Source organism: Felis catus, chromosome D1 (genome assembly GCF_018350175.1).
Source record: "Felis catus isolate Fca126 chromosome D1, F.catus_Fca126_mat1.0, whole genome shotgun sequence".
In the NCBI taxonomy this organism is placed as follows: Eukaryota; Metazoa; Chordata; class Mammalia; order Carnivora; family Felidae; genus Felis; species Felis catus.
The window spans coordinates 86,541,007-86,555,465 of NC_058377.1; the positions used below are offsets into that span (position 1 = coordinate 86,541,007).

Consider the following 14,459-nt stretch of genomic DNA (forward strand, 5'->3'; position numbering starts at 1 on the left):
TAACCGACTGCGCCACCCAGGCGCCCCGCGAAGGCCTTTATTAACATGGAAGGGGAGATTTTTTCCTCCAGAAGTTCACACTCTGGGAAGATAGGATTTATAGATAGGAAACAATGCAGCAGAGTGCAAGTCAACATCATCAAGCGTGATTTGGTGGACATAAAACATCAAGTCCTGCCTCAGCCACTTGCCGTCACCAAGCCTCAGCTTCCTCGCCTGTTAAGTGGCAATAATACTTGCCCCGTCTACCTTACAGATTGTCCCAGGTGGGAAAGTGCTACACCCACATAAGGTACTATTTAATGTTCCATTCTTAGAGTGCTACACAAGTTCAGAGATGAGAGCGCTAAAGATGTCTGGAACAGTCTGGGAAGATCTGGCAAAGAGGAAGGGGGCCTTTAAGACACTGAACCACATACTGAACTAGACACTACAGTAACGCAAGATGGAAAAATGCACGTTGTGACAAGTGCACCTAACAGAGCCTCTAGCCGGAGCCACAGAGAGCTCCCACTGACCAACTTTCACCAGCTTTCATCCTCACAGTTGACTGACGGTCAACTCCGTGGCTCTCAGAAGCACAAAGTCAGGGCCACCCAGTGCTTTGCAAAAGACGCAAAGCTAGATGTCTCTGTGGGGATGCGGGCAAGAGCCCTATTGCTGCAAATCTTAACCCTGGTTGGGAGTCTATGAAAATGGATTCGTCATTTTGCAGAGCTGTGAAGATGGCTGGATAGTGTGAGAGGATGGCCTGGGTAGGGGGAGGTAAAGGAAATTAGCAGGTGAGTGCTTGGGTAATAGTTTTCCTAGGTAATGCTTATTAAGACTTTGCTATATTGTAGATGTTTTCTTTTCTTTCTGTTTTTAAAAAAAATATTTATTTATTTATTTTGAGAGAGTGTAAGCGCACAAGTGGGGTAGGGGCAGAGAGAGGAGAGAGAGAATCCCAAGCAGGCTCCACACTGTCGGTACAGAGCCCAGCTCGGGGCTCAGTCTCACAAACTGTGAAATCATGACCTGAGCCAAAATCAAGAGTCGGATGCCCAACCCAATGAGACACCCAGGTACCCCTCTAATACTTTTTTAAATTTCATCTTCACAACAATCCTATCAGGCAGGGGAATCTTTTGCCCCCATCTTACAGATGAGGAAAGCTTTCCCAGGTTTCCAAAGCCCATGACCTTAACTGCAAGCTAAACCACTAGGGCAGTGTGAGAATCTCTGGTCTTCCTCCTGCAGTTGAAACAATGTGGCTTTGCTTTTGTTGTGAAACCTGGCTCGCTCTGACTTGCTGACGTTTGCCATGCTTGTCCTGAGCTTCTCCAGAGAAATGCTGTCTTCTGGCAGGAAAAGATAAAAACGGCTGATACAAATGAGTCACCATACTCGCTATAATTAACAGTGATGCAAGAGCCAGATGCAAACGTAGAGGGGCCTCAGGACCTGACTTTTAGGCGGCCCAAGCTTTGAGCTGCTGAAAAGTCTTCATGGCTGAGCTGCTTGTCTGCTCAAGATACATTTTAAATGAAGAAATGAAACCTGGGTGCATGCAAACTCCAAGCTAATGGAGCTGAGAGGGGCAGCGCCAAATTAATCTCCTTATTTACAACTGAAAACCCGTACACTAGAACCAGAAAGGGAGTTTATAGATAATGTATAATGTATAATGTGCTTTTACACTTGGCTGCCCTGGAAAGTCTAAGCAGTTTTCAACCTGCTGAGCTAATTTATGGCAACTACAGCTGGAAACTCCGTTGTGCTAGGTGTCCAACCTATAGCCTCCTGGTTGAAGTATATACCAGAAAGTCCTGGAAAATTCTGGAAAGTGAACTTTCCAGAAAAGGCCAGTTATCAGTAGCATCCCTCTTCTCTTTTGCTGACTTGGAATAAAAAGTGATATAATAATAGCCTGATTAAAATAAACCCTCAAACACACTTCCGACCATGCCATCCACAAACCCATCTGACTGCAGCTTGAGCATGATCACTTTATGGTGCTGGCTGCTTCCAGAATGGATAATTGCCTCCTGAGGTTTGACAGAGAGAAACAGATAATAGTCAGGACCAGGATAGACTACACTAGTGCTCGTGATTGTCCATGTCAGTAGCATCTTCTTACCTGTTTAAGACCGTCTCAACTGTCCTTAAGATTTGAACACAATACAGCCGATACAATCTTGCCACTTTCCTTTCGAATAGACTTTAATTAATTGAGAGCGAAGTGAAAAATGCAGGTTACATTTTTAGTGTTATCATTGATACGTTGTAAGATCAACACCAAAACAGTGATGCATCTAACATTTATACATTTCCTAACTTCAGTTGTCAAAGAGCAAATCATTATCAGTATTTTTATTTACACAATAAGTTCAAGCAACAGTAAATAACAAACACCCTCGTTTGCACACACACACACACGCACACATACACACACCCAACCACCTTTAAACAATGGATTTCCTCACACCAGTCTCATTTTTTTCACATACACTGGTAGACTCAAAGTTATCAGTGGAGATCCTGGACCAGCCCTATTTTCTTTCAGAGTCACTTTAATTTTTACAACTTGAAGCCACATAACCAGCGTGGTCGGTACACTCAAAGGACACCCCAAATGATAATAATGAATCCCACTTTTTTTGTGTGAGGAAATATGTACATCTCTGAAGATGCATAGGATTACCGCTCTAAAAAGTCAAAAATAAACAAAACCAAAATCTCAGACCTTCAAGCACAGTCTCTTAACAGCATTGTGCTAATGTTAACATTGTATTAACTGAACGGAAAAGTTCTTTTAGGTTTCTCTACAGAGGTACTGGTTAGTTCGGATTCTTTTTTCAGCTGCTTGAAACACACGAAATTTTTAAAGTTGCATGGTAGTCCTACATCCTGCCTTCCAGGTTAGCGGCCTGCCTAACCTCCGGAATGTCGGACGGGACTCACCCCCGGTGCCTTGCTCTCTGATTTATTTCTTGCTGTTAGTAAATGGAAACCATGACAAAGTTTACATTAGCAGACACATACACATGCCCTGGCCTATAAATATTCTATGATGGAAAATGGTACAATGACTCCATTCCTAGTGAAAAGAACGTAAAAGGAGAAGAAGAGGGCGGGGGGACATTATCAACAACGGCTCTTCTTACAGTGAAAATCCAGACCAAATGGCAGAGATGGGCTTTTAACTAACTGGACATTGTTAGCCACTTCTCCAGGGCCTTCGAGCTGACTAAAAGCAGGCAAAGCAGAGCCCAACTCCTCCGGGCAAACCTGGTAGGATCCAGTGGTACAGGCATCTTGTCTTGGAAGCTGGATGAAGATCACCTGCCATTTCCTTCTTAGAGAGGTGAGTGTGGAGGAACTTTAAAGTCAGATTGGAAAGCAGTTCACACACTGTCCTGCCTGGGCCACAGAACTGTCCCCGGGTCGGACCCCTCAAAGCGCCAGCTGGAGTTTGGTCATGTTTCTCTGGTGCATGTTGTGATGGCGGACTAGTTCGTCTGACCGGGCAAACTTTTTCTGACAACTGGGCCACCGACAGCTGAAGGGCTTTTCACCTGTTGACACAATTGCCAGTCAGAGACACTTGCAGCGGAGAGACTGGGCACAAGTTCAACTATCAAAGGCCCGAGTTAAATTATCCCAAGACACCCACTCCCGATTCCCTCTAGCTTTTTCCCTAGGCTAACAAATCGGGCTCATTTCACAGGCAGCCTTGAAACGGCAGCACCTCTGGGCCCTTACGGATTAAAAAACTGTAAAAATTATAAAATATTATTCAGTCAGAAGACTGGGGAAATGGCAGAGAAGGAATGAGTCTTGTTAATGAAAGTGTCTGGGCAATTCATATGTCATCAAGGGGGAGAAACATTTGCTTCGGCCTCTGCTATTAGGCCATTTTGGGAATTGTGTAAATGCTTCCCCTCCACTGCCTCTTCAGGGACTTGAGCTCATCTGGGCTGCAGGGGCTCAGGATCATTACTCTGCATACTAACGGATCGATTGCCATCCAATAACAGAGCTATGACTATAACTTTACTGTGTCTGTCTGTGTAGATATTCTGAATGGGCTGGATATTTAAAATAAATCCCTGACACCAGTTTGCAGGATATTTGCTTCTTTAACATTAAAGTGTTACTCAGTATAATCCCTATCATAGTTTTAAGATTCTTAACAAGATTGCCAAAAGATTGAGACTTTTCCATCTAAGGAGCTCTCAGAAGTTGCTTCCAAGCTTCATTCTGGATAGGGAGGATAATGAGGGCCTTAAATTAAATATGCCCAGCCTTGTGCTAGGCATCATCTATATACATTATTTCATGTATTCCTTGCAACAGCCCTGTAACAGAAGCATCAGTATCCCCACTCTAGATATGAAGCTGGACATCTGGTGAGGGCAGACCCAAGCAGGACTTAAATCCAGGTCTGTCTATTCCAAGGTTCATGCACTTTGCAGTATCCCACCTCCCAGACCTGGCCATAATGGAAATAGAGCTGTGGCTTTATCCTAAGTAAAAATACTACAGGAGCCTATCTCTGGTCCACTAGGGAGATCTTTCCAGTTTGCCTCTCCTATGAGAACTATTGTTTGGGACAAGCACCAAGAAATGTCCCAGGGGAGGCACTGTCCCAGCGTCAGGACTGGGGGCTGATCAAATACAGGGTGAAACAGTCTGCCAGAGACACAGGTCATTTTGCACACATGCAGATATGCACAGGGTTCAGTGGATGGAATGGAGAAGTGGGGCAGAAGGGGCAGGGTACAAGGGACGATAAGTTTCTCACCAAATTATGAGCTTGGGACTAAAAGAAGCAATACCAAAGGCACCTGAGTAGGGCAAAAATTATGCCCATCCCACCAACTCGGGGCACAGACACCTTGACTCTGTAAATGCAGCCTATTTGGGCTGAGAATCTGGGACTCATGATCTCACGTTTTCCTTCGCCTCCCACTCACTGTTCCTCTGCTCTTCCTGATCTAGCTCCTGCCCCTCCACCCGACCTCCAGCCAGGCTGTCAAAGGTTATCTCCTAATAGACACATCCCAACCCTTTCTCTTGTTGGTCAGTCACTCTCCTCCGTCTCTCGATAGCATTCAGCTTTGCTGACATTGACTCTCTTCCTGATTTCTATATTCCCTGGGCTGTGAGATGAACCCATGCTCTTTCTCCAACAAAGAAGGCTGTGGAATATTGTGGGACTGGGAGCAAACAGAATTGGGTTTGCTACTTACTAGCTTTGGGACTGTAAATAAGTCATTTCATGACTATGTGCCTCAGTCTCCTGATCTGGAAAATGGGGATAAAACATGCCTACCCTCCTCTTCTTACAAGGATGTTGCAAAAATACAGTGAGATAACCCTAAGCCTTGGCCCTCCTCCCAAAGTTAGAAAATACATAACAAAGATGGAGCTATTTTCATTATGAATCACACCAGTCTTGTGGAAAAGCAAAAACTTTCAGCAGCCAGGGAATAAATGTCTTCTTCCCCTCTCTATACCAGTAGAAAGGAAATAGTAGCCATATGCTGATACAAGTCTGGCAGAAACCATGACTGCTCCTGGGACATTAACTTTTAGCACAGCAAGGATTCAGGTCTCTGAAAATTGTGTCATGAAATGTGAGCTCTCCAAAGAATAAATATCTGGCTTGGAAGAATTTCTGCTGTTTTTCTGTAAAGTTGATTATCCTATCAAACTGAGTAATGCAATGTGATGTGACAGAAAACTGGGCTACTTCAACTCTTCCTTTTGTTCTGGACGCTCAGTAATAAGTTCTTTTCACATCTCCCTTTTGCTAGTAGTTCCCACCCCACCTCTTCTGAAACAATGTTATTATTTAAAGACAGCCATGCATTGTTCTTCCTCTCAACTGCTCTAAACCTGCTCAGAACTTCTCCACTAGACTTTCCCAATCTCTCTCTCATCACAAACAACTTCATTCAACAGTATTTTTTTTAAAAAAATAATGAAAAATAAATGTGAAGAAAAGTTTACGCACTTGTTTTACCTGTATGAGTCCTGGTGTGGGTCTTCAGGTGGTCAGACCGGGAGAACTTTCGCTGACAAGTTTTACACTGGAATGGTTTCACACCTAAACGGACAGAGAAGGTCTAGCCGCAGCCCTAACAATGTGGGAGCATAATGAGGCCCACAAGGCCTGCTTCCTGGTGGCCCGAAGAGCCGGGCATTTCCAGCCACCTGTGATGTCTGTCTCACCCTCAGGTTTCCCCAGGTCCCCAGGCCTAGCATGAAACCACCTGATTCTGCAACAGTAATCCTTGAAGACCTGCTTGTGTTTTGGGAACAACTAGTCCTTAACCACAAACGTCCAGCTTCTCACCAACGTCCCAGCTGTGTCCGAGACTGAAAAAGTGAATCACACACTATAAATTGGATTATGCTCTCCACCACCCTGCCCTTTACTGCTGCTCAACGTGTCATCAGCAGATGGCTGGTGGGATCCCACTGTTCCGCGGTTTGCTGGAGAAATGTGGGATGTTTCCTTTTCTTTCTTTCTTTTTTTTTTTAAGAACAGGAAAATCCCCAGATATCTGAGGGGGAGGGAATTATTGGAAAAACTAAACAAATGGCTAACCCTCTCTCATCCATATTCAACAACAAAGAGAATCACAAAAGCAGCTGCAACCCAGAACATACTACCAGCAAGGAGAAGTGAGCCTACAAACCTGTGTGTCTCCTTTGGTGTCTTTTGAGCTGGTCTGAACGAGAAAACCTTCGCTCACAGTCCTTGAAGTCACATTGGTATGGTTTCTCACCTTAGGGAAGACACACATTCCATTTGAAAATGACACTGGAGATGGGGATGTCATTAAAGGCTACTTCTCCTCAGGGGACTGAAGGGATCCCAAAAGGCCTAAGGCACTTGATGGACCTTGCTAGGGTGGTGAGGCCAACGGCAATGTGAGGCTAAAGGCCCACCTGTACTAAGCTGGGTGTAGAATGGGGAACTGGTTGATTGAGGATGGTCCCTAACCTGCAAGTTACAAGTGGACAGGAGCTCAGGTTCTGAAGTCTGACACTAGGGTCACATCCAGCTCTGACACTTAAAGCTCTGGGTGAGGGGCTATTTCCTTATTGAGAAATGGGGCTGATAATCTGACAGCTTCAAAGGATTTATGAACAGATTAAACAAGACCATCCACATAAAGAGCTTAGCCCAGAGTACTGCTAAAAAAAAATAAAAATAAATAAATAAAAATAAGAATAAAAATTAAATTAAATTAAATACTGGTAGAGAATCTTTAGATCAATAATAAACCAAAAAAGTGTTAACTCCTAAACTGAGTTGGAGGCAGAATTCTGGAATGGATATGCCTTGGAGCTGGCCTCATGAAATAAGTGTTTTATGTTTTATGGCCTAAAGATTTGGTGCTCTCCACTACTGACTTCTCATTCCTGAATCAAGCACAAAAAGCCCCATGGTTGTGAGACACCCAAGTTAAACCAGGAGCCAAAGTATTTAGAAAGATTCTGGTATCCCTTTATCCGAGAGACATCAGTAGTGGGATTACACAACCTTCTGCCTCAGAATGCAGAAGCCCCACCCCTGTCCTTGCTAGAGAAAGTTCAGCCAAATACTGGGAACTAAGCCCCATGAGTGCACTGAGAGACCTTGGGCCTTCCCACCTTCTTATGAGAATTCTGAGTCACCAGTGTTCTGGGATGGAGAGCAAGCTATCCCAGGACCAGTCAGTCTTTCTGTTGCAGGGCAGTCCTTAGTTGCCTTTCAGGCCTCATAACTTCCTCTATTCCCCCTGATTAGTCTGCATGCCTGCTATCCCAAAGCTCACCCTTCCCCAAATCTGCCTTGCACTTTGCTGACCCCAACCGCCATTTGTCCCTATCTCCATCCACGTTCCCACCCATCAAAAAGTCTGCCGTACATCCCTCTCTAATGCCCCTTGTTTCCTCTTCAATGCCTTCTTGGAAATTTCATGTTCAGATTGAAAGCCCTTCCTTCTCTCCGTACAGAACTGATCATAGAACACCTAACGTGGGGCGCTGCGTCCAGGGCTGCCTTTCACCATGGGCTGGAAAATCCTGAGGGCAGGAGCCTCCCGTTAACTTTGTATTTACATCTGGCCTGGTGCCTTATACTTCAACAACACTACTCAGTCTAATCCCTTTTCCCTGCCTTTCTGCTTCTGCTCCTTCTTGACTTCCTCTACCGTACCCTACCAACCCTCGGATGGTGAGCTTAAGCCCTTCCTCCTTCTGGGATGACTTTAGCTCAAATCAGCAACTCTCCTCAAGTTCCTCCAGCCTCTGTTCTAGTACATTATCCTATGTTCTCTTCATCTGTTTTCATGTGTGTGTAGCCTAGCTCCAAAACAGACTCTAAACTTTTGAGAAGGGAGTTTGTGACTTGGGAGATAAAAGGCATGAGTTTGGGTCCTGCTTCCACTATACCCTACCCACCTGATAACTGTTCCGGTGTGTGAGGATTAAATGAAATAATGCATGTGGAGAGTCTGGCACATAAAAAGTATTTAATACAGAAGTACTTAACATTGTTACATATAGATAAGATTGCATTCTTTCAAGAAAAGGGCTGCAGGACTGTTAAATACCAGGCTGCTGTCCTGTCTTCTGCAAAGAAGAGCTTCTTAGAGCCTCAGGTGGGTCTGAGGGTCTTGGTTAGCTTGTCCACTGCTTTCCCTTCACACAGACATCTCCCCTTTACTGCTTGCTAAGTGTCTCTTCCCCGTTAAAGGTTTCAACAACCATATTGCCTTCAATGCATTCTCTTGCATTTCTCCAGTCACCATTTTACTCTATCATTTTCCTTATAACTTTAACAGATACTTCTCAAATGATCATATTGGGGGAAACATGTAAAAATATAACATCCCTAGTTCTCTCACCTTTAGCCCCAAAGCATGTGGTCTACTGAGTGCGAACTCACTCTCTTCTTCAGCTTCCCCAAAGCAAAATAAGCAGTAATAACAAAACAGTAAGGGTAGTTGTAACAATGAAGCTGTCCTTCCAGTTATGGGGAAAAAATGACACCAACCCTCCTGCAGGAAAGGCTGTGTTCCACACTCTTTCCCTGCAGCCGACGCCCAACCACACTCCCGTCCAGTGCCCACAAGGCCAACAGCAAACATCTGTGATCAATAACACACATGTGATCAAAATCACATCCAAGATGGCCAAGAACCAGACGAGGCCAATTCTCTTCCCTAGAGGGAGGCAAATCCCTTGACCTGTGGGAAAACCCAGCCTTCTTTGACACATCATCAAAAATCACGTTTGTTTGTTTTTTTAAGATTGAAAACAAAAATTAAACCTACAAATCCATTTTCCTATTCCTATCTGGTTGGTTATTACTAATCAAGCAGTTAAAAGTTTTTCTTTGGACCATCTCTCCTTAAGTCTTATGATGACCTTGCCCATCAATCCCTCAAACTGTCTTATTACCAAACTCCCAGAATAGGTCCTCTCTCTTTAGAGAGCCTAATAGAGAACCTCTCTCTTTAACAAAACAATAGTGACACTATTGTTTATTCAGGCCATTGACATAGCGTACTATACTATGTGCTTCATATCTAATGCCTTTAATCCAATTTTATTTTCAAAGATAATCTAGTTTGGGGGCACCTGGGTAGCTCAGTTGGTTAAGCATCCGACTTCAGCTCAGGTCATGATCTCTTGGTTTGTGAGTTTGAGCCCCGCGTTGGGCTCTGTGCTGACAGCAAAGAGCCTGGAGCCTGCTTCAGATTCTGTGTCTCCCTCTCTCTCTGACCCTGCCCCGCTCACACTCTGTCTCTCCTTCTCGCAAAAATAAATAAACATTACAAAAATTTTTTTAAAGTTAACCTAGTCTTAAAAATTATATAAGGTAGGCATTGTCATTTCCATCTTCCACAAGGCAAAATGAGGACCAAATGCTCAATGTCTCACCAATTGGTCGTGTAGCCTGAATTCAAAGACAAGTAAGTCTCTTTAGTTCTATGGAATTCTCTTTCCATCACTCTGCTCAGCCCTTGCTGAAGACAGTTTACTGACTTTTTTATTAAAGGATGGACAGTCAGGATGCAAAATGCCCCTGCAACCTTTTTTTTTTTTTTTTTTTTTATCACCTTGGCCAGACCTTTCAAAGCACTGCCTACTGTCAATCCAAGAAATCTCCTGTGTCCTTAGAGGTGTGACAGCCAGGAGGAGGAGCTCCTGAACCACCCTTGCCCAAAGGCCACCGGAAACAAGGCTGGACAGCGGACACACTTACCAGTGTGCTTCCGGCTGTGCATCTGTAAGTGTGACAGCTTAAAATATCTCTTATTGCAGCCCGGGTAAGCACACATGAAGGGGCGTTTCTCACTGGTCTCCGATGCCGACCGGACAAGAGTCGGGGCAACTCCGGGCACACGTCGCACATCCTGTAGGCAGAGTGTAAGAGAAATGGAGGCTTTAAGCCACATGTGAACATTCGTGTCAGTCCTGAGGGAAAGTGAGCTTTAGATTAAACCTGAGGAAGGGATGGCAGATATTAAAACCTAAAACCACTCCCATGCATACCCCAGATGCCCACAGCAAGCATCACTAATGGGTGACAGAGCAGGACATTCTCCAATGCAATACTTCAACGTCATCACTATTGATCAACCAGAATCAGTACTTCATCTGTCTGTTTGGGGACGCTGATCCAGAGGATCTGGCAAAGAAGTGCTGGTGCTACAAGAGCTCCCAATCCATCCCATCCCTCAGCTTCTCCACTTGAGGCAGTGAGGTCTGGAAGTCCAAAGTCCCAGGTTCTATTCTACTTCCTTCCATTTGGACACATGGCCACATGACCTCAGGCCCCACCTGCAACAGGTAGGGAAGTCCTTATTAGAGAGAAATATGGGATACTAAACGAACCCCAAGCTGACCACACTTTCCATGTGGGAGTAGATGACAAGGAAGGAGGAGCCCCTGAGATTTGAGGGTTCTCTTTGTGAAGGGGCTAAAACCACCAAAGGCCAATGGTGTAGCCAGTGTAAACATTTAGTAATACCACCAGAAAACACTGTCTGCCTTCTGTGCACTTTACATGTCCTTCATTGTTTATTCCCTTGATCTTGTGGGAGTGGGTAGGTGAATGGTCAGTCCTTCATGACAAGGTGCTAAAAGGCCACAGTGAGGCAAATTTTTCCTGCTCTCAGGATCAATGACCCTTAGACAGGAGCAGTGGGAGTGCCCCGGGGGCCACTGAATCCTCCTCACTCTCTTACAGATGTGCAAAAGTCAAGACCAAAGAACACATCTATGTTTTAAGACCTGGAACTGCCTCTGAGCTTAACCCATCCCCTGCTCTGTGCATTTTCCACACCATGCTTATGTTCTAGTTTCTATTTCACACTGCCTTGCACTGTGAGAGCTTCTTTTTTGAAGGAAAAGTACTTAGTGACATACAACTTTGCTGTTGACAGGCCACAGTGTCTCAAGGCAAATGGTGGCGTAAATTTAAATGGTGAGCCAGCTACGTTTGAACGGTAGACTCTAGGAGAAAATGAGTCGGTAGTGAAACAGCACCTGTGAGATCTGGAGTATATCAGCAGCCATGACAGCGAGTCTGACAAACCGGGCTTTATGGAAAGAAAGACAAATGGAGCTTCCTTCACTTCCTTTAATTCAATCTAGATGCAGCGCACACAGCACTGGGATATAAAACTGAGTTGTCAATGTCAGTCAAGGGTCCCGGTGGAGGATTCCAGTGGTATTTGTTGAAGGAGAGACTGGGATGACTCTTCCCATACTTCCATCAGATTTCCGTATTTCTGCAATCCTCGGCTTTATTCTCACCCCTGGAAGGTTTGGGCTGAGGGCACATGCTGTTCTGTCACCATGATGCTTCTGGAAACATCAGTCAGAACATCTCAGAGCTACCTGCCCCACACGTCATGTGGGGACCTGGGTCACACACAACTTTTTTCTAGAGTACTGACTATGCTGGTGAAGTATAACCACAGTTACTCATGTTACAGCCACGGAGTCACAAATGAAAGCCACACACGCAAACCCTTGGTCACTGCGTGTGGTTCTGACCTCCCCAAAGAGGCTCTGCTGAGGTGGCCTTCCATTGACTTCCCCGAATTCTCCAGAATGTCTACCTTTTTACTTTTCTTTCCTCACTCTCCTTGGAGACCCCTCTCCTCCAAACTGTTCACAGCCCCCTGTTTCCCTAAGCAATGCAACGTGGTAGTTAAAAACAGGGGCTCTGGAGTCAGGCGAAGCTTGCTTTATAAGTAGTTATGTGATTGTGGACAAGCCACTTGTCTCTGGCCTTCAGTCTCCTCATCCATAAAGTGGAGATAATAATACCTACCTCGTAGAGGTGCACTAAGGATTAAATGGAAAAAGAAAGTTTAAGTATAGAACCTTAAATGCCTACTGCTAAGTGGCAGAAGCGAGTCTGAACTGTGTGATTCCAACTATATGACATTTGGGGGAAAGGTGAAACTACAGAGACAATGAAAAGATCAGTGGCTGTCCGGGGGAGGGGAAGACGGGGGGACGGATGAGTAGGTAGAACATAGACATTTTTATTTTTAGGCAGTGAAACTATTCTGTGCAATAATATAACGGTAGACCCGTGACATGACACATTTAACAAAACCCATGGAACCACACAGCAAAAAGTCAACCCTAGTGTAAACTATGGACTTTCATTAACAATAACACACCAATACTGGCTCATCAATTGTAACAAGTGTACCACACCAATGCAAGATATTAACAATAGGGAAGACTGTGGGGGAGGGTGGGGATGAAGGAGAACATGGGAACTCTGTACTTTCTGCACAATTTTTCCTTAAACCTAAAACTGCTCCAAAAATTACATCTATTAAGACAAAAAGCCCACTACAAAGGTCAGCACAATGCCTGGCACATAGAAAGGGGGCAGCACCAACAGAGTGGGCGCCATTACCATCACTATGGTTAGTAGAACACTCGGCAAGACAGAGCCTACCTTTGGGGGCACTTTACAATGCAGACCAATTCAAGGGTCTGACTTGGGAAGTCAGGAGTCCAGGTCATTAGTTACAAGAGCCGCAAGCCCACCTGGAGGAGTGAATTAAGCAGTGAAGGGGGAAGGGACGGGATTCCGCCAGAAGCATCTTGGTCTGAGTCAGGGAGATGACCGCGTTCACAATGACCTGTGGACAGGAGGCTGCCCTCTCTGCCCAGTGGGAGAGGAGAGGTCTTTATTGTCAGAGGAGCCTATAATTAAGAACAGACTTACCAGGGCCAAATGGCCATCAGCAAGCAAGTGAAAGGCTGTTGAGAAGGAAAAGAGGCATTGACGTCCCCTTCCAGCCAGCCCCCTTCCCCTCGACCCGAGTTCTCACCTGAATGCCCCTAAAGACGCCATGAGTGTGTATTCTGTACTGGGCACCGCAGAGGATGGGCGTGGTGTGGTTATCACTCTCATACCCTGTGCCGTGGCTGCAAACACAAAGAGGGAAGAACAAGGCTCAGGTCGGTCCACAGGCACCCTTTAGAAATGCGCGTCTGCAGCAGAAGAATGTTTTTAAAAAGCTCACAGGACAACAGCCATTGGTTTTTGCGTCTTCGCTGCTCTGGAAGCAGGGCTTTGTGAAGGGCAGGGGGCTCTTCAACCCTTGCATCACCACCACGTGGCCCTCCCTTGTGCTCAGGGAGGCCATCTGTGTCTATGCCTCTCAGACAAGCTGGGAAAAGTCACAATGGCTTTCATCCCCAGCAACTTGCTTACCATCTAGCCAGCAGAACAGACAGCTGCGAATGTCTCCGGAATGAGCAGATACCTCAAGTTTCACATTAAGTTCAATGGATTTTTGTTGGCACCTCGTGACTCAGTTTTTACCAGAGAGCCCCAAGAAAGTGATGACACAGAAGAAATGTCACATTCTCAGAAGTGGGGATTACACATCAGTGACCCTTCTCCACTTAACGGACAGATAAGTTTTCCAGATCAACTTAACTCTTTGCAGCCAACCCGTGCCGTAAGCGGACACTGGATAATCTTCCTTAGCATTAGATTGCCTAGTCCTCTAGTTGGTGCTCAGGCTAATCCTGGCCTTCCAGCAAGGGCTGAGGGATGTGGAACATTGAAATGAACAGCTTGAGAGAAGCGAATACTCTGAAAGTATTCTCTCCTTTAGGTCAAAGCTGGTATCTGTTCTGCAGTTATTTTACTTCCAAATGAGGCAGAGTAAAGATTCTTATCTACATGGGCAGGACATTATAGTCACATCTAGAATCACCACAAGGAGCTTCTATGAAATATCTCTGTGAAATGGTGCAGTTGCTTTGGAAAACATCTGGCAGTTACTCAAAAGATTAGACATAAAGTTACAATCTGACCCAGAAATTCCACTTCTAGGTATATTCCCAGGAGACATGAAAACATGTATCTACACATAAACATGTACACATTGTGTATTAGCAGTATGATTCATAATAGCCAAAAG

At 45.0% G+C, this 14,459-nt stretch overlaps 1 protein-coding gene across 9 annotated transcripts in view; it reads right to left on the minus strand.

The window, feature by feature from the left end:
- Positions 1 to 2,184: 2,184 nt before the first annotated feature.
- Positions 2,185 to 14,459, minus strand: part of WT1 (WT1 transcription factor) — a 49,600-nt gene continuing 37,325 nt past the window's right edge. For 8 of the 9 annotated variants that reach the window (XM_045039100.1, XM_045039102.1, XM_019812234.3 and 5 more), the window contains 5 exons: positions 13,356 to 13,452; positions 10,253 to 10,403; positions 6,690 to 6,779; positions 6,002 to 6,094; positions 2,185 to 3,557 (listed from right to left, as the gene is read on the minus strand). In XM_045039100.1, the coding sequence (XP_044895035.1) occupies positions 3,436 to 3,557; positions 6,002 to 6,094; positions 6,690 to 6,779; positions 10,253 to 10,403; positions 13,356 to 13,452 (553 nt within the window). In that variant the 3' untranslated portion in view covers positions 2,185 to 3,435. The remainder of the gene's footprint in view (positions 3,558 to 6,001; positions 6,095 to 6,689; positions 6,780 to 10,252; positions 10,404 to 13,355; positions 13,453 to 14,459) is intronic. The other variant, XM_019812233.3, reaches the window with a different exon arrangement.